Source organism: Papilio xuthus, unplaced genomic scaffold (assembly GCF_000836235.2).
Source record: "Papilio xuthus unplaced genomic scaffold, Pxut_1.1 DF828258.1, whole genome shotgun sequence".
NCBI lineage: Eukaryota > Metazoa > Arthropoda > Insecta > Lepidoptera > Papilionidae > Papilio > Papilio xuthus.
The window spans coordinates 585,687-611,914 of NW_013530391.1; the positions used below are offsets into that span (position 1 = coordinate 585,687).

General features: G+C 33.7%; 1 protein-coding gene across 2 annotated transcripts in view; it reads left to right on the forward strand.

Moving 5' to 3' along the window:
• Window positions 1–5,435: 5,435 nt before the first annotated feature.
• sns (sticks and stones) overlaps window positions 5,436–26,228 on the forward strand; it is a 194,125-nt gene continuing 173,332 nt past the window's right edge. For both annotated transcript variants that reach the window (XM_013306305.1, XM_013306306.1), the window contains exons 1-3: window positions 5,436–5,659; window positions 15,346–15,566; window positions 26,040–26,189. In XM_013306305.1, coding sequence (XP_013161759.1) covers window positions 15,527–15,566; window positions 26,040–26,189 — 190 coding nt within the window. In that variant the 5' untranslated portion in view covers window positions 5,436–5,659; window positions 15,346–15,526. The remainder of the gene's footprint in view (window positions 5,660–15,345; window positions 15,567–26,039; window positions 26,190–26,228) is intronic.

Genomic DNA, 26,228 nt, shown 5'->3' on the forward strand with positions numbered 1-26,228 from the left:
AGCCCATCGGGGGCCCTTCATCAGGATGAGTGGTGCTGGTAGTATTTCGCGGACGCGGCCCTCACTGGGCGCCTGCGCTCTTAGCCCGATAGGCTCGAAACTAGTCGGTGCCGCCACCGGACGAATATACGTGAGTGTTTCGCTGATTTCAATATTATTTATAGTTTGTTTTTTTTTCTCTACTACTTTCTTTATTTCCACGAATGTTGTGTTTGCCTGAAATTGAATTATATTTTAGGTTACTATAATAATTAACACGAAACCTATGTACGTATATGCTACAAGATATGCTACATACGTACGTATGTAGCATATCTTGTTGGAAATCCTAAATGATATACAATCTTTTCAATACAAAACTCTCAACAGAATGTCTATTTTTTATCTGTAATCAATAAAAGTCGACCGTAAGGTATTTGATCATAAAATAAAACAAGCCAATAAATACCAAGACCTAAGACAATGTTTACGTAAACGAACTACTGATAAATAACATTATAGAAAAAAGTAGGTAGCATCGTGGCCCGATTTTTTGTTCTCACAAAACCCGTTGGGCAGTTTCTACACTGTCCTTTTTTTCAAAAGCAGCGACATGTTAATCTAACTCTTATAGTTTACGACTTAGAGTTGAATTTGCATTATTATCATTCAGTTGAAATACTATATAATCACATCTGATTTCAAGTGTTGAGTTTTGTTTTGGGATGCATAGTTTTTTTTTTCAATGATCAGGTGGCTTGATCTCTTTCAGTGGCGGTTTAAATCTTTTGATGGAATAATTTTAAAGTTGAAGTTTTTTGAAAAACCGGTTAAAGCCGGATTCGGTTAATAAGCTTCCGAAACATTGCAAACGGAAATAACATAATTGTACGTTGAAATTGACGAAATGCTTAGGGAGAAAAAGTGCTTTTAGCTCCCCATAATTTTCATTCACTGTGCTGACCACTGACCTTTATAAATGGATTGGTGGTAATTGGAAATGACAGCTTTTGCTAGGTTCCACTTTTAATGCGACTTTGGATGTTACTAACAGATGATTTTCTCTAATATAAGTATAATAATAATTGTCAGTCCTGCCATAAACCGCGACTCCATCCTTGCGGAATCAAAAAAAACTTATTAGTAGCCTATGTGTTCAGATTATATGTTACTACGTCAAAATTCAGATAGTACCATGCAGCCGTTCTGGAGAAATACTCACAAACATCCATCCATCTAAACTTAAGCATTTATAATATTAGTAATATACGCTACGACTTAGGGTCCTTCATGAAGTGAGCGTATCACCATCTCAAAGGCCGGCAACGCATCTGCGATTCCTCTGGTATCGCACATGTCTGTTCCCGCTGCTTGTTTGCCCCCCTCTCTTATATCAAAAAAGATTAACTTAAGTATGTACTTTTATAATGTAAAACAAAAAATATATATATAAATTCCATCACATTTTCACAGGGCGCGAGTAAACGCCGGTTTTTCATCTAACCTCGATACGACGACCTATTTAGGTTAAGTTGAGCTGCAATTTCGTAAGACCGCGTGACCCACTGAACCCTTTTTTTAATCTTTTTTATATTCATAAACTCCTGGCATCGAAGCTTTAATATACTATATATGACTCAGTGGATCAAGGCCTGTAAAATTATGGGTTTAAAAACTTTATTATACTTAGAATTCGTTGCACTAATAAGTAACCTAATTATAGTTAATTTAAACTTAAAAAGCAAACTTACATTTAACTTGAAGAATAATACGAATAGAATGACAACTTACTCGTCAAAATCATTTCTGTCGTTAAGGCTACAATACTTCATTTGAGTTTGCCAACGGACCGAACAGATGGAAGAGAAGACGCACAGGTAGACGATGTTTACCCTTACTATGCATACCCTCCTCTGCGAAATCCACTCTTTCCTTATAAGAAAAGTGTAGGAAGGGGAAGAGAACTAACGGCACGCAAACTCATCAGACGAAGCACATATCTTAAGTGTGTTTGTTATGTTTATATGTTTCACCAGTCGATCCGACTAATAAGTTCAAATTATATATTGCGGACTTCACATCACCCTTAACTTAGGGTAGGCTCTGAGACCCTCGGTGGGGACGTATATTGAGCTGATGATGATGATATATTGCGGACTTACTTTTAGACATAATTAGATAGAATCCTTTGTCGCGAATGTCGCGCTTTTGTCACCAAGTCAAGTGTCAGATTGATTAGTGAGGGGACATAAACGATGATATTTTAATAAGGCTAGTGTTGCGCCAGTACACCGGCACAGTGTCGGTTTTTCTTCCTAACATAACATACAAATTCACTTCCTATATAATATAAATAAAACAATTTACGCCCGTAACCCAAAAGGGTAGGTGAAGAAATTTTATAAGATTTTTTTTAATTATTAATATAAAATTATCTTAAAAAAATCAAGTATCATATATCAATGTGAATAAATTATTTAATCTATTCACAGGGTGTTCACAAAGCGTGCATCATTGATTTCTCTGACGCACTTCCCACGGGACTAGAAGAGTAGGGAATTAAATTACAAGATATATTCAAATAATTAACACTTATAAAATTACGTCATATTATAAAAGAAAGTCATGACTACAAAGAAGATAGTTGTGCATTGGAAATGTTTCTACGTTTCGTATCACGCATACTAATGACATTTAGAATTTTTTTTATATCATAAGGTGGCAAACGAGCGAGCGGCCACCCGAAATCGCTGAAATAGCGAAATGACCGTTGCACATAGACATACGCAATTGTATATGCGTTGCCTACCTTTAATCGACGGAGGAGAGGATGCACAGAAAGTAAATATTTTCCCTTCCCATGCACCCTCTCATCCGGAAAGTCCACTTACACTACCCATCCTTTCCTTATAAGAAAAAGGGGGGGAAGGGAAAGAGGACTAAATTAGGCCTCCGGGACGCACACTCATCAGACGAAACGCGGAATTGCTTCCACTTGACGCCTGTCTTCTGTGTGGTCGTGGTATTTCACCGGGCGAGCCGGGACAATTCGTGCGAAATATTAAAGCCGGCACGGCACTACCACTGTCTTACTATTAAACGACAAACTCATATGAAATACACCATCTAGAAGTAATACATCTGTGTTACATGTGCATCATAACTATTAATAAGATTAGAGTTTTTAGAGATGTCCTTAAATTTACTTATTATTAATGCTAAAGTTTAGATTAATGGATGGATGTTTATTAGAAGGTATCTCCGAAACAGCCAAACGAATCTTGATAAAATTACATACATAGTCTCGAAGAAAACATAGGCTACTAATTAAGTTCTTTTAATTCTACGCAGACGGAGTCACGGGCGACAGCTAGTTATTCTTTAAAAATACTAAGTAAAAAATATGATTGCACAATAGATATTTAAATTAAAATAAGTTATAAGTAAGTAGTGAACTTGTAAAGTGACACCGGACTGGTTCGAGTCGCGCAAGAGGAAGATTTTCACGCTCCATAAAAGAACAAAGGTAAATTACGCACGGAAAGAGTACGGGCAAGGGGACGGGAAGGGGAGGGGACGACCTCGCTCGATTTGAACCGTTTAAACGTAGTTAAATACAGCATCTTTGTGAAAACGTCTATATATATAATAAAATATTGTATATAAGGTGAAGATACATAATAGTCTTCCAGCATATAAATCCTTTCCAAATATCTTTATTTATTACTGTATTTCCTCTGCATAAACATAACTATGTATTGTTAGGAAGAAAATCCGAAAATGTTGCAGTGTATTAACACCCAACAAAAGCCCTCCCTTAAAAAAAAAAAAACTTAATTAGTAGCTTAAGTATTCTTCCAGGCTATGTTCTACATCTCTTCCCAATTTCATCAAGATCCGTTGAGCCGTTTTGAAGATACCTTCTAACAAACATCCATCCATCCATCCAAACATTCGCATTTATATTATTAATAAGACTATACGACAATCGAAATCCACAGTGACACGTTCAAACAAGAATATCAGGGAATTTTGTGGCTGTACGAGCTCGCGACCTTTGCCTTTTCGAGATAAATGACAATAAAATGTACGCGAATTTTCAATGTCTCGTTTAATTACCGCCATTTTAAAAATGGCCGCCGAATATATGCCCGGGTATTAATTAAGATTCACGAATGACTAGTAATTGCTTGTTTTACGTTTAATTTATGATATACGTTTTAATATTTATTATATTCGAGAAATTAGGAAACCTATTTTGATTGGGATTAAATTATATAAACGGCAACATTACCTATTCATGTAACATTTATTTCAATTTTTTTTTATGTAAGATGAAACTACCAGAGCACAGAACCATTTTAGTTTAGAGAGATGTTATTCCTTTAGTGGGTTTACTTGAAAATCATATCGGATTTTTGTTTTTAAAAGATCCTGTAACGGTCTAAAATAAGGAATAAATACTTGTTTATAACTATTGAAAACCACGCGGACGATGACGCCGTAAACAACTAGTCTTAATTTATTAAAGGCACTAAAAGTATTTCAGTAAAAAAAAAGAATAATAAAAAGAATGGCAACATTATTGATATTTTAAAAAGAAAATCAATAACATAAAAAGTCAACGTCGTATCCGAGTGACCTGAGTTCAAGTAGCATGTAGTAAAAAAAAGTATAAAAAAACACAAACGCCCCTTGTGTCAAGAGATCCCCCCTTAAGCGGGGGCGCAGCAATGTCAATGGCTACCGCTCCCTTTGTCGAAAACCACAGGACGGTTTCAATGACTTATAGATACATGAACACGCTTCATATTTACCGTAGTCGTTTTCTTAATACAATTATTAAGTCTCCCTTAGTGTAGAAAACTACACTGAAACACACTTTATAACCAAAACTGCATCTTATGTCCCGAAAAATAATTATCATTGCTAGACTACGTCACAAGAGACGAGCAAGGAAGGTTATTGTTTAGTAATCTATCGTTTTGCCTAATAAATAACGTTCCTGGTGATATATAGATGCTTATTTACTTTTCCCTCTTTATTCTACTTATTACACAAGAGTCTATGTACTATAGTTATGTGAAAATCAAGTAGAAAATAGAGTGTAGTGTAATGAAGTTGTAATAACGATATCAATTTGAATTTCGAATGAATGTTTTTAAAAAAGAATAAATTAAAAAATCCAAATTTCGAAATTAAAAATTTACAAGACGTTTACGTGTTAGAACGAAAGAAAAAAAACAAAACATTCCAGCCAGTATCACTATACAAAAACAGCAAACGCATCAGGCACGCTCATTACGTAGACGCACAACGCGTCGCAAGCATCACGCAGGCTCTGCTGCCCGGGACCTCGTACTGATCAGTTTCCCCCCTCCCCCCGCGCCGCCCCGCGCAGCCTCCGCCCCACCCCACGCCGCCACCGAGCCAGATCGCATCCAGCACTCGTCCGGTACGGTCGTGTTGTGATAACACATAAAACACCTGTGGCATCCGAACCCATCGATGATAACGACTGTGTAAATTCGCGAGTTCGATTCCTTGGATTATTTGTTATTGTGTTGGATTACAGTGATTGTTGTGTTGTGTGTGTTTTTATGAATGGAAACCCATGGACCGGTTTCACCGGATGGTTACAAGTCTTGACGGATGAGATGGCTGATTTCCGTTCATACTGGTTTGTCGTGGGAGTTTTAAGACCCCATATTATTTATATCATTAATAGAATCGTAACTGTTTTAATTAGTTATAAAAAAGTATTGATTTCGTTTTAATTAATATTCAGAATTAATTTTACCTCGTTTGTTTACTTTGTAACAATAAAACTGTCGTCTCGAACAAATCGAATTAAGGTGAAACGCTCCCTTTTATTTAAAGTGGGAGTCATTTGAAATGCGAAGCATTTTTTTGTCAAACTTAATTACAAGAAAAATCTCGACCACTTTAAAATAAAACCGCAAAGCATTTCCTTGATGCTTATGAAATAATAAGACAGACATAATTTGGGATATGTTAAAGATTTTCTCTAATTTATACCGTAAATATTTTTCCTAACTATAAATATTTACATTCCTACAATTTTATGAAAATTATTTTCATGGAAATAATTGAAAATAAAGGGTGATAAATTTTATGCAATTTACCTTTTACAATTCCATTTATTGCTTTTACAATATATTGTAGAATATAATTATGAAAATACATCATGTATTTTTTCGTTGCTATTGTTTACATGACTTGTATGTATAAATATTTACATATACAGGATGTTCTAAATGTGATATGAAAACATATTTACAGTCATATTCTAAAATAATTAAATTGAAATGGTCATAAATTATTTAAATGCTAATTTTCATTGTTTTTTTTTTTAGTATAGATGATTACAATTAAATAGTTTATTTTCTATCTCTTTTTAAACGTTCTTCTAAAATATAAAAATAAACGATTTTTTAACTTGAACGTTTTTCTCGGCGGGGGCATTATTAATCTATTTTAATACTTTTATCCTATTTTTTAGTCTGTCGTATATGAGTAAGCAGGAAATACAAAAATGTCAAATTCTTACTTAGTTAGTCAAGTGCAGTTCTTAAATCTATTCAGTTGGACTGGGGCATCGTTTTATTTCTTCCATAGAATAACAGTGCTGGTGTTGTTTGTCTGTATGTTTATATCAATAGAATATAAACTTAAAACATATTATGATAAATTTTAACATCAGTCTTTTCTGTACCTTCTTAAAAGCTGGCAACGCATCTGCAATTCCACTGCTATTGCAGTAGTCTATGGGCATCAATCACCTCCTTGCTCGGCTCGTTAGCCCTCTTATTACAAAAGCAATAGTGGACACTGTATGTTGATCTCCTCTATACATCTCTATCAGCTGTCATATCTGAATTCACTCTATTCTTACATATCCTCTTTCATACAATCCATCCATACATTCTTCTATCTTCCTCTAACTTCGTAGCCTTGTGATTCATTCACGCTAACCTTTGCTTCTTAATTCTAAAACGATTCTAAACTATTTCCAATAAATATGTCAGTTTGATATTTTTTTACTTGTATTGACATTAATTTAATATAGTTAAAAGTGTAGCTAGTATCCAGATATTGTATATTAGATTTATCAAGCATGTCCAAAAATTTTATCATGAAATTCTATCTGGCTTGTCATAACAATGGCCAGTCTGTTTTTGATAACACCATACGCCCACCGTGACGTATATATATCCATACGATATGTTCAGATGTCAGATATGGCTATATTGAATCTCCAACGTAACACATATTTATATAAAAACATTAGAATTAATCTGATTCACTGTAAGAAAATGGGAAATGAACTCATTCTTTACGGGTATGGAGGACGGTATATTTTGTACATTTTGAATCCGACTTGCGTTGTCTTTATTCTAGCAAACTCTCACTAAGTACGCCCAGTTTGTGAACGCATAGGAAACAAACAAATTTTGATTCCCATTATTTTCGGGTAAATCTCCAAAATATAGCATTTTAGAGGGAAAGACATGGTCATGTAAGTTTTCTTCTATCTCTCTATCTCTATACACTAAAATTCCATCGGTGGCAATCTTCAAGTGCAACTGTGAGGGTCCTAGGGCTCAATGGAGCACCCAGAGACCCTCTGTCCAGAGCTTCTGCAGCACTCCAAGATAATACTTCTTCGTACCATAAAAATTTGGTTCCCTAAGCAGTAGGCGTGGGAAAAAGGTTTCTAAATAAACTTGCAATATCACAAACAGTTCACTCACTTTAAAAAAAACAATTAAAAAAGTAATTTAATAATCTTCGTACGAAACCAGTTTCTGTGGGAATCGATGTATCTATCACGAGACCACGTTCGATGCGAAAAATAAAAATGTATAAAATAAAACGGAATCGAACTTGTTGACTGCGGATCGAACCGGTTGTAAGAAACCTGACAGGATGGACATCCGCCGTCAGATGACCGCAAAGTTACCGCACCTTAGTTATCAAGGGTGCGATATTATTAAGGTTTCCGTTTCTTGATTTTCATGTGTTTATAAAATACTAGCTGTTGCCCGCGACTCCGTCCGCGCGGGATTAAAAGAAATATTACCCTATCTGTTCTTCTTGACTATGGTCTAAGACAATGCGAAATTTCATCAAGAACCGTTTAGCCGTTTCATCCATCTAAACATTTGTATTTATTTTAGTAAGATAAACTTTTGGTTAATAGACGAGTACCTTAATAAGTAACTATTAATCTGGTTATAAAATAAGGACATTGAACTCATAACTTAATACGATTAAATTGTGTTTCATCAAAGCTGTATAACTCAAAAATATATTTTTTAGAGTTGTATACTTATCGCGTTATCTCCACGTTAGTGGGAGTTAATCTCAGAAACGATTAAATTGATTTTAATGCAATTCTCACTGTTTCATAGTAAATGTCACTTAAAAATAATATGAAAGTTTGGATGTTTGTTAGAAGGCATTTCCAAATGCCTTATTCGCTGAAATTTGGCTCAGACTCCACACATAAGCTACTAATTTTTTTTTAATTCTTCGCGGATCATAATCTTTTATATATGTAATTCTTCTGTGAGTGTGTATGTCACTGAACTTCTCGACCGACTGGACCGATTTTGATGAAATTTTTGTTCAAGGGTATCTGGGAATGGTTTAGATTCACAATTTTGTCCGCTGGACAATGTTTTTTTAATTTATTAGTAGTTGTTGATTTTGGAATGTTTTACATTGGATCCGACAGACGGCGCTACCATCGCAGTGTCAAATTTTAAATAATATTCGATTTAAAGACGTGTAGACAGGACAACGTCTGTCGGATCCGCTAGTATATATATAAAATAGTATTATACATTCTATTTGTATTATTAAATACAGTATGATTAAAAAATCGTCCAGTGACAAATAAAAAAAATATATAAAAACAATATAACAATACACTGTCATCACATACTGCGAATTCTAAATTAAACGCTCTCGGCTTCTATTTATTTATATACAAGTCCGTTGGTCTTGTATTCTATGGAGCAATATTTTTAATATCGCATGTCACACTTTTTATACAGGGTGTGTAAAGTAGGTCGGTTATAGTCGAGTTGACATATTTTTGTATTATTAAAATTTTATACCAACTTGATAAAATGTCGCGAATTTCATTTATATTTTTGAACATGAGAGAAAAATTGTTTAATTTCATCGTCAACTTTTTTTTTATTTTGCAAAATTATTTTTCTAAATTTGCATATTTATATTAAAATTAATCTAAGAACTTAGGATTATATTTACCTATTCCAAGTACCCTAAGTAGCAAAAACAGTGGTAAAAAATTTAAAATAAAAAAAACAAGAACGTTATTTACTTAGACCTTGAACTACATGGTGATACTATTTGTAAATATTTTTTTGCAGTATGGGATGATATGTTATGAGTGTTTAAAAATGTAAAATTAATAAAGTAAATTCCTATTGGTCGGTTTTATTAAGGATTCATAAAAATTACAGGATGTTAAATTATGTAGTTATCAGAATAATGCAAAATTATTATTTATAATCTCTTAAAATCTACTTACCTTTCTATCGTAGTAAAAACGATTTAAGTTTACGTTTTTTATAATTCAACTAAGATGTATAAATAAATCTAATTTTATCTTTTCTCGTGCCAAGAATCTAAAATAGAAACTGTATTCAAGATTCTATCGTTTTCATATTTGCATTTAAGTTTGCGCGAATGTAAATTGAATAAAAATAATTCCTGACCCCCCTGTATAGCCGTTCCAAGACTCCCGCGTTGAGGCAATGTGCCTTCCATATTTAGCAGCCACATGTGTCCAATACAAACATACGGTATTAACTTACTTATTTTTTATTCCGTATGTCAAATACTAAATTGTCAAATTAAAAAAAATAGCTCTTACGTCGCTGGCAATTTTTTTTAAACCTGCCAGTTATTTTTTTTTAGAATACATTGAAAAAATATGTTCCATTTTATGTTGTTCCATATTTGAACGAGAAATACTTGTTTTAAATTTCGCGTGAATCAAAAAGCCACTGGCTGGAATAAAACGGTGATGTTTAAACTCACGTTGGAAAATATGTTTATTGAAAAATTTGTATATTTTCGTACGTCGTCTTCCAATTGTTAACATTGACTCTTGAATATATTAAGAGTCAATATTAAAAATTACATTTGAAATGAATATTAACTAATAAATCATTAGACTTTAAAATTAAATTTTTTGTATATTTATTATAAAACATTTTAAAATTTCTTAGCCTAAAAATTTGAATATTCATAAAAAGTATTAGGTCATTAATTAAAAAAGGCATAACACCCTTTAAAATCTTTCAAACTATTTAGTAGCCTAAAGGCAATCACAGGCAAATCAAATTATTATTTGTACTAGGAATGACCTTATTAACATTATAGCGGGTGTTGCATTGCGATGCACTTCACCTAATTAGAATTCTGAAGCTGTTCGTTTTGCATTTCCTAGTAGAATTCGTACAATATGGAAGACCGGTGAATCATCACTCTATATGTGTTGCATTAAAATTCAACACATCCTGTATAAAGGAGATTGATTTGAAAAAAAAAGTATAATTTCGAAAGTTTACATGGATGTATGTTTTTTTCAATATACCTCTAGAACAGCTCAACGGATCTCGATGAAATTTGGTATAGATGTAGAATATAGAAGAACACATAAGGTACTATAATTGTTTTTTTTTATCGGCGCGGGCAGAGTCGCGGGCGACGTCTAGTTAATTAGAACATAAAACATTTCAAACATAAGTGTGTTAATTGATCATTTCATAAATCATAATTGTAAAAAATAAATCTACAAATTAATTGTTCGTTATATTATTTTTAAAGAACATTATATTTTTTAAGTTAAAAGATTACACCCGGCCAGTTTTTATTTATATAATATTCAATTCAAGTCTTTTTAAATTAGTGATAGTAATAAAATTTGCATATTTTTTTATTACACGGCGACGTGATCGAGGGATATTTAATTCGCTCCCTGATCAGTTTTATCGTTCTTGGAAGCACTGGCCGCTTTTAAAGCCATTAGATAATATAAAAATTAGAATCGACGTTCGATATTCGAAATATTTCGATATTTGTTATATAAACCCTTAATTAATTAAATCGATTTATTCTTTTATCCTTCACTGATAGCTTGTTGTACTATGGGTTAGTAAAACATTTTATCCCTTTCATTCTCTTCACAAAAAAAGGGACAGCAATATGTATTTTAAAATTCAAACGTCAATGAAAAAACAATATCAACTGGTCAGTGGACATTTCAAAATAAAAAAAGATAGCAATACTGTTGCCACACTTGTCGCACACATGTCGGATTGGATTTCCCACGGACACAGCACATGGGTTTATTGCGAATGTGTTGGCTTTTTATTTATTTATGTTGGCGTCGGCGTTTTTGAATTTCGAATGATTTTTTCTTCTTCCTAAATCTTCATTTGTTATCGGCTTGGTATAATATAATTTAAGATTGTTACATTTTGAAATTATTAAACTTACTAGTAGTCGACCGCGACTCTGTCCGTTCGAAATAAAAAAAAACTTAATCAGAGAAATATAATCGAGATTCGTTGAGCAGTTCTAGAGATACCTTCAAACAAATTAATCCATACATCCAAACATTCATATTTATAATACTAGTAAGATAGATTGTATATAAAGATTTTAATTTTTCATGTTATTTTTCTATTCCTTTTAACCCTTTGTGTTATGAACTTTATGCTTTTATCTTTTTTATATCGTATCATAAATTAAATTACAATAAAGCGACATTATTACAAGGCAATATAGTATGTTTTATTAACATATAAAATTATTATGATACCTCTTTATTATGCCATTATTGTATGTAACAGTTATACGAGATTTTATATGTATTCAATATTTATAGTTTTGTGTTCATTTATATAGTTATGTATTTAATTTGTCGGCCATCATTGAAGTAAATAGCGTCGGTGGTTTAGGGGTTAAAGCACTAGACTTGTATTCTGCAGTATCTGGGTTCGAACGACGTTCTTACTGTTAACCCGCACTTTGCCAGCATTGACTATGGCCTAGTCACTCCTAACTTAGAGTAGGATACAAGGCCCTTAGTGGGAACATACAGTGAGCTGATGATGATAACGAAATACACAAATAGTCCGACAAATTATTCTGACCCGGCGAGTGAGGTGCTGTTAGGTACCGACATAGGTAAGGGTCGTTATTGAGCTATAGTAATTTATTTTCTTACTTACAGAAAAGTTCGTCGGACTATAATTTATTTGACCATGACCAAATGAAATTGATACTTGCATAACATTCTCTAAATCTTTATTTCTAATGGTAAGAAAAAATTCTTAAAAAATATAGTAAGCGGCTGGCAATCCACAACCGTGCGGTTTGCGCGAAACTTCCTGCCTCGCACAGCAGCGTTGTGGAATGGTCTGTCCTCGGCGGTATTTCCAAACCGCTACGACTTAGGGTCCTTCAAGAAGCGAGCTTATCACCGCCTCAAAGGCCGGCAACGCATATGCGGTTCCTCTGGTATTGCTGATGTCCATGGGCGTCGTTGAACACCTCGGTGTTCCCGCTGCTCGTTTGCCCCCGTCTGTTATAAAAAAAAAAACAATAATAAGTAGCTTGTATAAGATTCTCCTTTAGTATATATATATATATATATAGTTATTTCTAACAAAGATGTTTATAACATTGTCCCTGTAAGACGGAGCAATAATGTAAATATTAAATTCCTACATTATGTAATATAAACATAGATATAACAATATATGGGAAGAAGGGAAAAAAATGTAAGGAATCTTATTTCCTTAGAAAAATTTAATCCAAACAATCCAACAGAATTATTCTAACTGTTTCCACAAACAATAAAATAAACTCAACATACAAACGTAAGCAACAAAAGGGTTTTTGAGCAAACGCACAGACAGACGGCAAGACAAAATAATTGCCCCACACAAACAACGTTACGCCTACATTTAGCTTTATATGTATGGTCCAAGTTTAAAGCTTATGAAGAAGTATTACGAAATTAGGAGTACTCGATAGAGTAATGTTTTTCGCGCCTATGTAAGCTCCATTGCAACCTAAAACGATAGAACCGAACTAAAAAGATTGATGGTAATATATTTCTGCCAACGGCTACACGCTAGGGATGGCCGAAAGTGTGAAGTAACGTCGCCGGTAAAAAAAAAACAAGTAAACAGATTTTGATGAATAATTTTTCATTCGGTTCGTAATCTTAATTTTCAAACTTTTTAAATTAAATTACTCTTAATATAAGTGTCGTATATGAAAAATAATTAATAAAAAAAAGTATACATATAAGTAAACATTTATTTATATTTTTTTCAAACATCCTTTAGGTTTAGAGATGAAATTGTATTACGCAATTAATACCAAATCAAAATCTAATTAAGACAATATCTCTTAACTTGTACCACACGTGACACCCAAATAGGCTTAGCGTGGGTTAAAAAGATAGTATGTGGCAATCTTGATTCAAGTTTTTTAAGAAATACTTAATGACTTCTCACCGAGTGGGCATACTCTATGAGATCATTAGATACGTCTAGCTTCCATATTTTAAATTTCGAACCTAGACTGAATGGCGGTTTTAATATTTAAATTAATTCGAATCGATAGTTTGAATTTGGAATTCATTAAAACCAGATGGTAGCAAGCCGGTTTGAGGTGAAGTGTTGTAACTTTTTATAATTGTCTGATAGTGTGCCTTTTTTTTCGGCCAGTGATCGAAATTTTATCGTTAAGCTATACTTTTAGAAAGATATAACTGAAAATATTTTATGAATAACTAGCTGTTGCCTGTGATTCCATCCGCGTGGAATTAAAAACTAACTTGATAAGTAGCCTACTTGTTTATAAAGATTCGTTAATTCTTTCCAGATATACCTTCTAACAAACATCCATCCATCAATCTAAACTTTCGTGTTTATTATATTAGTAAGATATAACATTTTATTTCAATTTAAACAAATCGATATTTAAACTAAAATATATAAAAATGAATACTCCAAAACCCTTCCTATCCCTACAGAAAACATTATCATCCCAAAGTATCATTATAAAAAGGGAGTTAGTAAATTTTTTATTTATTTCGCGACCGTATTTACGAGTCAGTTGGGAGAAGGGAATTATGCGTCAATTTTACAACATGCCCGTAACGTTACGTTTTTTTTCATCAACGAATTTAATATGTCGTTATAATTTTACGACGCCAGTTTCTGCCCTAAAAAACCGTTTTTCCCCTACGACGTTTTTTTGTTTACATCGACTAGATCAACTTTAACAAGCTAACTCGTTTTGCTTTTTTTTGTTATATTTTATAGCTCGACTCCGTTTTGAATTTCGAATTAGGGATATAAATTACGAAATAGCTATCGTGAATTGACACTGGCTGGAAATACGTAAAAAGAACGTCAATATATTATAAATAAATAATTAAAAAAAAACAACTTACCCAACTTTATAGTAAAATAACTGATTTTAATTTTTAATTGTGGTTAGGAATAAAATCACTAGCTGTTGCACGCGACTTCGTCCCCGTGAGTTTAAGAAACAGATAGTCGATTCTCAGACCTACTGATTATGCATATAAATTTTCATAAAAATCGGTCAAGCAGTTTCGGAGGAGTATAGTAACTAACATTGTGACGAGAGTTTCATATACAGCGTGTCCCAAAATTCAACGATAAAACGGTAATAGTGTGTAGTGTATAGCTAGATGAATTATAATAGTATTTTACCCCGTGTAGTTATCGATCTAGCAATACACGATTACCGTTTTATCGTTGAATGTTTGGACACACTGTATAAGATTTGAACATATAAGATTTTCATTGCGCGACATATCAGTATTGAAGGTAACACAAAAAACTATCGCAAAAATATTTAGGTACATTAAAATTATTTGCCAACATGGCTTACTAGTTTAACAGGCTTGGTTCTCGCTAGAATGTGGCGTGGAATTTTTAAATATTTCTAAAGTAGTTTATTAATTGGTTTCTCGTATTGTTTGTAGGGGAGTATTACCGTTGTGTCAGATATAATCATATCTTACTTCTTACCCTTTGGATGGATGGATGTTTGTTAAAATGTAACTCCAGAACTACTGCATGGATCTCGATGGAATTTGTCATATATATAGAACATAATCTGGAAGAACACATATGCTACTAATTATGTTTTTTTTCAATAACGTGGGCGGAGTCGCGGACGACCGCTAGTGAAAAATAAATTAGATTTTCTTAAGAATTTTGTTATTAAAATTGTTTTTTCTCTTTTCAGATGGCCCGGACTTTTCATTGAAAATATCGTGTTAGTGACGATTTAGTGAAGTACACTGAATAGCAAACAAACTGGGACTTGTGATTTTAGGGATGTGCTGATATCGTGTTTAGTGACAAAATGTGGAGGTGATTTGTGACAGTAGTTGACGTTATGTACAGTGAGTGTTCAAGTTATCACTATGTGTGCCAAAGTGTCAAAATTGTTCGTCACTATATGTGGTAAGTTGAACAAAATTATATTTTAAAGTTATAGTATTAAAGACTATTATTGCGTGCAGATTTTTTAATGTTTAAATTCACTAGTATAGTTAAAAAGTCAAATCTCTTCATTGAAATCATTGTTAACCGTAGTAATTCATATTAAGCGTCAATAGCCTAATGGTTAAGGAAACGGATTTCCGACCACGAGGTCGGGGGTTCGAATCCCGCCATTCGACTATTGTCATAAACCATATCCTAGCACAAGCCTAGAGCTTAGTCGGTATGCTAAAAGAAATATTAGTAAATTTACAAAAAAATATATTTTAAGTTACATAAAAAAGAAAAAAACCATAATCTGACTCAAAATAAATATGCAAAACTTAAAGATAGTGATAATCACCATTTAAATTATCTCAATGTAATTTACGAATTTATTTCAGAACGAACAAAACATTTTTTTAAATACTTTTTTAAACAAAACTATTCAAACTGATGAAAATCTAACATTGACCTTAACCAACGGTCACTAGAAAGAAAGAAAAATAAACAAAACAAGATTAATTTTTACGGCAGCAAATACTAAACTTGCTAATACCATTTCCTCATTTCTTTTTGTTACTCCAATATGCTTGCTAATGTCAATAAGCAACCTCGGTTTTGTAAACACAAATAAATAAAAACTCTACGCAGTACAATCACAAGAAAATATTTTCATATAACAAAAGGCACTCTTAAATGAAGGGGCAATATTTATTAGTACTGATTTAAAATTAATTAAAAAACAACGCCCCACTTCAATCGCTCAAGTATCGTGACCTTTTTTTATGCAATCGAGTGTACTTTCTAATTTTTTTTTTTATATTATAGAACAATTATTTATTGAATTTGAAAAATCTTAAAACAATAAGCCTTATTTGTTTATGTTATTATTAAGTCAAATTATTATGCAATATTTTATTTGAACAATGTTACTCGTAGTATGAAATTACCCTAATACTTTTTAATATTTAATTTATTACAATGTTAATATTAATTAGAATAATCAAAATGCTCAAGAGCGTCGGTGGCTCAGGGGTCAAGCACTTGATTTGCAATCTGCAGGTCCTGGGTTCCAATCCCGCCAGGTACCAATGTGTTTTTTTATTTCTGATTTACATACGTACATCCGACGTTCTTACGGTGAAGGAAAACATCGTGATGCTACACATATCTGAGAAGAAATTCAAAGATATGTGTGAAGTCAACCAACCCGTATTTAGCCAACGTGGTTGATTATGTACGAACTTAGGGTAGGCTCCGAGCCCCTCGGTGGGGACGTATAGTGAGCTGATGATGATGAAATGCTCATAGTTTCCAAAGAGATATTGCAAGTTTCAACTAGCAGATATCTAAAAAAATATAAATGTTGTAACACAAAAAAAAGCATTTAAAAACAAAATAAAAAAACAAAAGTGTATCGAAGCGTATCAGTGCCATGTAATCCCGAAAGCAGCCTCTCCCCTGAAATTACGGAATTTCTGTTGCCTTGTTTCACGGAATTAATTTAATATTTTAACGGATGAAAAGTTGAAAATTCCCTTACAATAGAGTTTGGGCGATAATTCCGCCCTAACTTAGAGCAGGCGGAGGCCAGTTTTAATTACAAGACCTTAATTGCTCGACCCTTTTTCTAATCATCAAATTGGTTTAAACAAACTTCTATGCATTTAATGGAATTTCACCCTTTTATTTACAGATTAACATAATACAAACATACAGACACTATTAAGTACTATATATATAGACAGACAGACGAACAAATATGACTAAACATCCATCACTAAAACAATACTCTTTAATCTAATCTTAATAATATTATAAATGCAAAAGTTTAGATGGATGGATTGATGTTTGTTTGAAGATATCTCCGGAACAGCTCAACGGACCTTGCTGAAATTTAGTAAAGGTATAGAACATAGTCTGGAGGAACACATGGGCTACTTATTTTTTTTAATTTTCGCACAGACGGAGTCACGGGACGTTATTGAAGGTATAGAGAGCATAAATTAGATGTATTCATCTTTGAGGTTTTGTCCTTTTTCTTCTCATCTCTAAACCACTACACTGTCCCCTACTATGAAAATCGAACTCGAATCTACTTCTTAATAGTTGAAAGTATGTAACCGTGAGATGCCACGCGTCAACAGAGCCAAGTACAAAAGAGGCTGGGAAATATTGACTGTACTTGCAAGAGGTTTATAAAATCGCAAAATCAGTTTCGCATCGTTATTCTTTTGTCTTCCAGTAATCACAAGTTTTTTCACGTTTACTTGAAAGTAGCAGTGACATCCATTCCAGATGGTGTTTTGTTTTACTAAGCAAGGAGGCTAGACTGCATGGAAAATACGAACGACAATCACGTGACTTATAGTAAATTATTTTTAGTTCTATACATTTTTGAAGTTCGTCATGGAATCGCTTCGACGCGAATGTACGTTGTCTAACCCCTAAGCTTTTGCTTTGACTCTTTCTTAAATTCTGAGCTTTCTATTTTCTATAAAATCTCTTTTTAGGAGTTAAGTTACTACGAATTATGTGTAAGCATGGTTTGGCAATTTAAAATATTCAAATTCATTAAAATTAGGGTCAAGTCAAGTCAATGTTGATTTTAACACAACTAGTTATCGCCCTTGACTCCATCCGCGCGAAATAAAAAAAACTTAATAAGTAGCCTATGTGTTCTTCCATACTATATTCTACATCTCTGACAAATTTCGACAAAATCCATGCAGCCGTTCTGAAGATACCTTCAAACAAAGATACATCCAGATTTAACAGTGGTAGAGCCCGCTTTAACATCTTCGCACGAATCGGCCCGGCTCGCCCGGTGAAATACCACGACCACACAGAAGACAGGCGGGAAGTGGAAGTCTGTGGGCAGCGGTCATTTCGGACGTTCGCTCGTTTGCCACCTTTTGATATAAAAAAACATCCATCGAAACATTCGCATTTATATTATAAAATATTCCTCGGGTTCTAACTTTAAAATTTATCTGAATTGCATAATAATTTACAGCAAAGCGATATCGTGGTTACCTGTTAAAATTTATTGATACCGGAACCAGATTTATTAAACTACTTACTATGTCAAAACTTTGATGTATAGAATATATCTAAATTAACCTAATTGTGAACTAGATCGTTAGTCAACCTTTTCATTTTGTCTTAGTCATTAACCATAACTCCCTTCACTACACCTAATATGGTTAACATAAATTCATACTAATATTATAAATGCGAATGTTTAGATGGATGGATGTTAGAAGGTATCTCCAGAACGGCTGTATGGATTTTGCTGAAACATGGCATAGATGTAGAACATAGTATGGAAGAACATAGGCTACTAATTAAGTTTTTTATTTTATTTCGCGTAGGTATCTCTGAAACAATGCTACTGATATGAAATTTGGCATCATCATCATCATCAGCTCACTATACGTCCCCACCGAGGGCTCGGAGCCTACCCTAATTTAAGGGTGATTAGGCCATAGTCAACCACGCTAGCCAAGTGCGGGTTGGTTGAATTTGGCATAGGTGAACAAAATCTGGAAGAACACATAGTCATTTTAAGATTTTTTTTAAAACCGCGTGGACGGAGTCGTGGGCGACAGTTACTACTCTATTCATGAATGATTTTTTATTACCTTTTCGTGCCATCAAAGGGCTTTTATCATTTAAAGAATTTTCTGTAGTGGAGTTTGATAACTCAATAATACGTATATGCTTCTCATGAAGATCGTAACGTATCCAATTTAAGTTTCCTACTTCCACCAAAATTACTTTCTGGTCAATTCTCGTATTAAGAATAACAGCATTTTGACATCGCATTGCTTCCTCGTTGTAATGCGAATGTTTAGATGGATGGATGTTTTAAGATATCTCCAGCATGGCTGAACGGAATTCGATGAAATTTGGCATAGATGTAGAACATAGTATGGAAGAACATAGGCTCCTAATTATATTTTTTTAATCCCACGCGGACGGTGTCGCAGACTGCTAGTTTGATAATACATTGACGTATTTGTATAAACAAGCTAATTTATTAACCATACTAAACCTTCAATGAATCATTGGCATTACCTTCTAACAATTTTGAAGACAGTATCCCAGCGTTCAATCATGCTCAGAACAAACACCGGATTCGCGTTGAGCTTATCTATCAATTGTGTCTAATTCATATTAATGTATTACGTACCATTCTAAATACCAAGACCCTTACCATTAATATTTATCTCGATCGCCAAACAGCGTTCTAGATTGTAATCTAATCGAGATTGTAAATCAAATTTTGAGACTACTAATAGAATTTTATCTTTAAAAAGGCAACTTATAATGAAAATATAGATTATATTCATAAATAGACAGATAAATTACATGCAATGTATTATAATTTTTAACTTTTACTATTATTTTAATTATTCTAATAAATTTTTTTGTAGTTTTAAACCGTCATTTGTTTCTGAACAACTCATTAATTATTAAACAGCAACTGATTAATCTTATATATAAAACTAGCTGACCCGACAGACGTTGTCCTGTCTACTACTAGTCTTTAATTTGAAACTGACTGAAAAAAAATTGACACTGCGATGGTAGCGCCGTCTGTCGAATCCAATGTAAAACATTCCAAAATCAACAACTACTAATAAATTAAAAATTAATTAAAAAACATTGTCCAGCGGTTAAAATTGTGAATCTAAACCATTCCCAGATCCCCTTGAACACACACAAAAAATTTCATCAAAATCGGTCCAGTCGTTTGAGAGAAGTTCAGTGACATTCACACACACACACTCACAGAAGAATTATATATATAAAGATTTTCGTGTCACAATTTTCGTTCCCATACTCCTCCGAAACGGCTTGACCGATTCTCATGAAATTTTTTGAGCATATTGAGTAGGTTTGAGAATCGGCCAACATCTATTTTTAATCCCGCGCGGACGGAGTCGCGGGCGACAGCTAGTTATACATATAAAATTGTCGTGTAGCAATGTTCGTTACCATACTTATCCGAAACGGCTTGACCTATTTTTATGAAATTATTCAAACTTTCGTAAGACATTATAATAAACTTATATAGAAACGGTTAAACACGTATATTCGTCCGGTGGCAGCTCCGACTAGTTTCGAGCCTATCGGGGGCTCTTCATCAGAGTGAGTGGGACTGGTATTATTTCTCTGCGACCCGTCGCTCACAGTGAGTAGCTCACAGTATGAAATTTTATATTCATACTAGCGGACCCGACAGACGTTGTCCTGTCTACACGTCTTTAATTCAAATATTATTTAAAATTTGACACTGCGATGGTAGCGCCATCTGTCGGATCCAATGTAAAACATTCCAAAATCAACAACTACTAAAAAATTAAAAATGAATTAAAAAAACATTGTCCAGCGGACAAAATTGTGAATCTAAACCATTCCCAGATCCCCTTGAACATACACAAAAAAATTCAACAAAATCGGTCCAGTCGTTTAAGAGAAGTTCAGTGACATACACACTCACAGAAGAATTATATATATAAAGATTCAGTTACTCCGAGATTCGGCTACTATCTGTTTAAATGCGCGTTGACGATATCGCGGACAGCTACTTTTCTTAAAAAAAAAAATGGTTGCAACTCACTCGAAGAATATCTCAAGGATATCTCATAGTAGGGCCTACTATCTGTCATTCCACCGTCAACCCTAATTGATAGCATCATTTTTCCTTCTATTATTAATAGCCTCATTTTCCCCGTTTAATAAGACCCCTGGGAATATTAAGGGAACACAATTCTTCGTCACGGGTTAACTTCTATGAGATTGGGTAAAATTAATTTTATTTCTTTTTCATCTTCAACACTAAAGATTATGTTATTATTGTTTTTCCCCTGACAACGAATTAGTGATATGGTTTTTTGTTGTTCTAAGCATCTAAAATATACCAGAGTTGTAACGCTTTGAACACCTTGAGGCTATTAAAGAAAATAAATAAACGCAAGCCTCATAGATATGAAATAGCTTTTTTGCTTATGTTACTTCTTGCTAATATTATAAATGCGACTATTTGGATGGATGGATGTTTGTTTGAAGGTAATTCTAGAACGGCTGAACAGATCTCGCTTTAATTTGGCATAGGTGTAGAACATAGTCTGGAAGAACACATAGGTTACTAATTAAGTTTTCTTTTAATTCCGCGTGGACGTAGTTGCGATCGACAGCTAGTACATTCTTAAATCTTAGCATTTATACTCAGTTTGTAGTCTTAGAATTCAAATCCCTTTCCAATTTGGATCGTATATCGATCAACAACACCGTTAAAAGAAATTAGGACGAAACAAGAAATAAACTCCTTGACTGATATCGCCTTTTTTATATGTCACCAACCTAGTAGTCATACGACTAGGAATCGACTCACTAACAAAGATATATAGAGTACAACAATTTTTCAATTAAATTTAACTTTCAAACAAGTAACAGATCCGGCAAAAGTAGGCAAGGTAACTCGAATTATAGACATAAAGGTAAACTGGACATTCTAATGTAGGTCCCAATCGTATCCTGTTAAGTATATCGAAGCCTTGTTACCTAAGTTAGAGTAACTTTGATACTTAATCGAGTCTTGAATTACTGAACCGTATTATCACATAATAGGGTTTGTACTGATTAGATACAGCCTTAGAAACTGCCTTTATGTTAAGTTACATGATATGTTAGTAATATCGTGGAGCCAAAGTCAAAGGTGAAATTCATTAATAAACTTAGTTAATGGTTACCTAAGCTACTTAATTTAAAATTATCAAGTTTGTAAAAGCCCAAAAAACGAGGGCAATCTTACTAATATTATAAATGCGAATGTTTAGATGGATGTTTGTTTGAAGATCTCGTAAAAATTATGTTTTTTTTTTTAATTCCACGCGGACGGAGTCTCGGGCGACAGCTAGTTTGTCATAACTGTTGAACATAGTCCAGAAAAACAAATATTACTAAGTTTTTTTTAATTCCCTGCGGACGGAATCGTAGGCGACAGCTAGTTTACTTTAAAAGCTAAAATAAATCTCCGTCCGTTCAATATCGTAAGGATGTCAAGATAATTGACTTAAATAAAACTTTCCTCAGGACTAAATACTCCAAAAAGTTCCCGTCGCTTTGGATATTTCTAACTTCGCTTCGATGTTTTGCTGAGTTTTTTCTTCGTCACCAGTACGAAAAGTTTACGGTCTCCTACGAGTTCAGAGCTTTCTTTGTTAGAAGTATTTTGGGGGCGTTTTATCGAAATCCGAGAACATTGCTTCCCTGTTGGTAGAACGGCACTTTCTCATAATTAACTTTGAAAGTTTTCCAGACTGCTTTCAAAATATGAATACTATAATGAACATTTCTTTTCCTCCTTTTACTCTATAACAAATCAGTTTAATTGATCCAAAATTATTCCTATAACTAAGAGTATTAAAGGATAAATCATTATATCTAGGAAATCCAAGCTTATAAAATTTACTACAATACTAGCTTTATCTCGCGGCTTTGTCCGACGACTCTAAAATAATAAGTAGCCTGTGTATTCTTCCAGACTATCTATAACTGTGCCTTTCATCTAGATCCATTGAGCCGTCCTTGAGATATCGTCTAATAAAAATTTATCCATCCATCAAACCAATGGCTTTTATAATATAGTTGTCAAAGATGTTAAGCGGATTGTTTTTGCCTAATTAACACTATGGTAATGTTTTTTGCAAGTATGTTTGTTTGTTTGAAGTAATACGATAAGTTAGTTCATTAAAAATTATTAACTTATTAATTCTTCTCTGAATATACGTTGCCAGTATTATTTTGTTATTTTTTTTTAAATAGCAATAAATAAAAACTTAGCTATAAAACTTTTTAAATTGCCTTTATATCATTCGTTCGAAACTCAAAATAGAAACAATAAAATTGTCGTAATCCCAACACTGGCCGCTAATAAAATTTCTAATAACTTTCTATTTAACTTCCCAACGACGCTTTGACCGCAACTAAGCGTTCTAAATTCAAAAGCAATAAGCGGTTATCCCGATCCCGTTTGTAACTATCGACGCTGACTTCGCCTCACTGAACATAAAACTACGTTTCAATTTCAACTGTAATTATAATAGAATTAAAGCTTAAATTTCATTGATGTTACATTGATATGTGTGGGTGATTTTCTATACTAAAAATTGTCATGTGTGCGTTTGCGTGTGTGCGACTTGTTTAATTACCGGTTTAGTGTTGTCACATCTTGCAACTTTTAGTAGATTTACGATTAAATATCGAATCCCTTTAATAATTTATTGGTATTAATCTTACTAATATTATAAATGCGAATGTATAGATGGATGGATTGTATGAAAGTATGTCCGGAACAGCTCAACGGATCTTGATGAATGTCAAATATGTAGAACATAGCCTGGAAGAAGTCATAGGCTAATTAAGCGGGTGGCAGCTTGAGTTATATATTTACGAATTGTAATAAAATGTGATGGGTGCAAAGGCAGATAAAGACCAAAGAAGTATTGTGTAAAAGAAGTGTGTATGAAGGGAGTGAATTCAGATATGATGACTGATACAGATGTATGGAGGAGTAGTACATACTGTACCTATCTTCCGTTGGGATAAGGGCAGGTTAATTAGGAATTGTAATAAAAAATCTTGACATATTAAGAAATAACAAAACAGAAATTGTCTGTTTTATAAGAGACTGTTTAAATCAATATTCTCTATTCCTTACCAGATCTAGCGATTTTATTAAGGTAAATTGAAATGGACAGGTAACTTAGACGTACTAATCTAGGTCAGAATCAATTTCAATTAAGCCAAAACAAAAGACAAAAGCTTTCATAATTAAAAGAATATTTGGCACTATCCTAAGACAAGTATCTTGCTTCGATATCTACAAACACAAGACAGTATAGACGTATACTAAGTCTCGGTCCATACGGTATTCTAAACCTAAGGACAAACGCAAGGACATTCGCTAAGGCTCGCTGCACACTGCGGTGACAATTCTACTAACAAACACGCTTTGGCTAATTCAAGCGTACTTCAAAGCCCGCTTAAGATAGCTAGTGTAAACTGAGCTTTATCTTGGGGTCCAAGTTAAAAGGTGTAATATAAGCTTACAGATAAATAAAATGTTTCGTCTGATGAGTGTGTGTCTCGGAGGCCTTATATAGTCCTCTTTCCCTTCCCACCCTTTTTCCTATAAGGAAAGGATGGGAAGTAGAAGTGGACTTTCCGGATGAGAGGATGCATGGAAAGCGAAAATATTTCCTTTCTGTGCATCCTCTCCTCCGTCGATTAAAGGTAGGCAACGCATATGCAATTGCGTATGTCTATGGGCAACGGTCACTTCGCTATTTCACCGATTTCAGGTGGCCGCTCGCTCGTTTGCCACCTTATGATATAAAAAAAATAAAAAAATATTCTGATTAAAGTCCGAAAATGAATAAGAAATAACTTATATTTCAATACTGTCGTTTAGACTTCAAAAGGCTACAATAATATGGTATATGCACTTGTACTTTGAAATTGTACTCTTGTAAAATCTAAACGATTTAAGTTTCAAAATAAAACAAGGCATTTTAAAGATAACATTAAAAATTCTAATTTACCTAAGAATCTTAACATACGCTAAGTCAAATTAGAATCAGAAGTTCTTCACAATTGTAACATGTGCCTTTAAAAATCAAATCATCAAATGTTTACTTTTTGTAACATGGATTGTAATGTTACATCTTGTAACATAAAATGTCCCGCCTAACACAAGATTACGTAAGAAAGTTGTACCACACGCTAAAGGAGCGTTCACCTTTCAAGTGACAGTCTCGTCGCCATATAAGTATTACTTGTCACCCACTCACCACTCGCACAGATAATATTAGCATCCAATGAAGCGAGTCCTTTGTCTGACAAGTGACTGATATTGCATTGCACAAAGTGATTTGACCCGGGCATAAGTCAATTTAAATTGTGATAGCTTACTGCCAACTTCCAGACAATGTCAAAGTACTAATATATGTCGTACTGCTCTTTCATCATATGGTCCAATCGTCATATTCGCTGCTGAACGTAGACTTCCCCCATCGATTGCCACAATACCCGGTCTTGTGTCGCTCGCATCCTTAGTCAGTTCATTGGTCCATCTTGCGGGAGGCTTACCTACGATGCGTCAACCTGTTCGCAACCACCACTCTAGGGCTTTTCAGCCCCATCGGCGATGGCTCCATATGGTCCAAAAAATAGTTTTTTTTTCACTATAAATAAGTGCGAACTCAGTTATAGAATAGGCAGTAATCGGTTAACTTTTTTAAATTGAATATTGTGAATCACGCCATCTATCGCTAGAAAACTTTAAATTATTTAGAAATCGGTAGACTTCACAACTTTACCAATGATTAATTTCAAACATGACTTTTATTCAACTAACCGGTTTTTTTTTCTTTGTTTCAGTCCTAGCGAGCGCATGTGCATTTCAGCAGCAGTACTTCCGGGTTGTGCCGCGAAGCCTTCGGGTACAGGAAGGCGCGGAGGCTGTACTCGAGTGCGCTGTTGCTAACTTAGCCGGTCAAGTGCAATGGGCCAAGGATGGGTTTGCACTTGGTAAGTTATTAAGCATAATTACTTATGACATAGATTAAC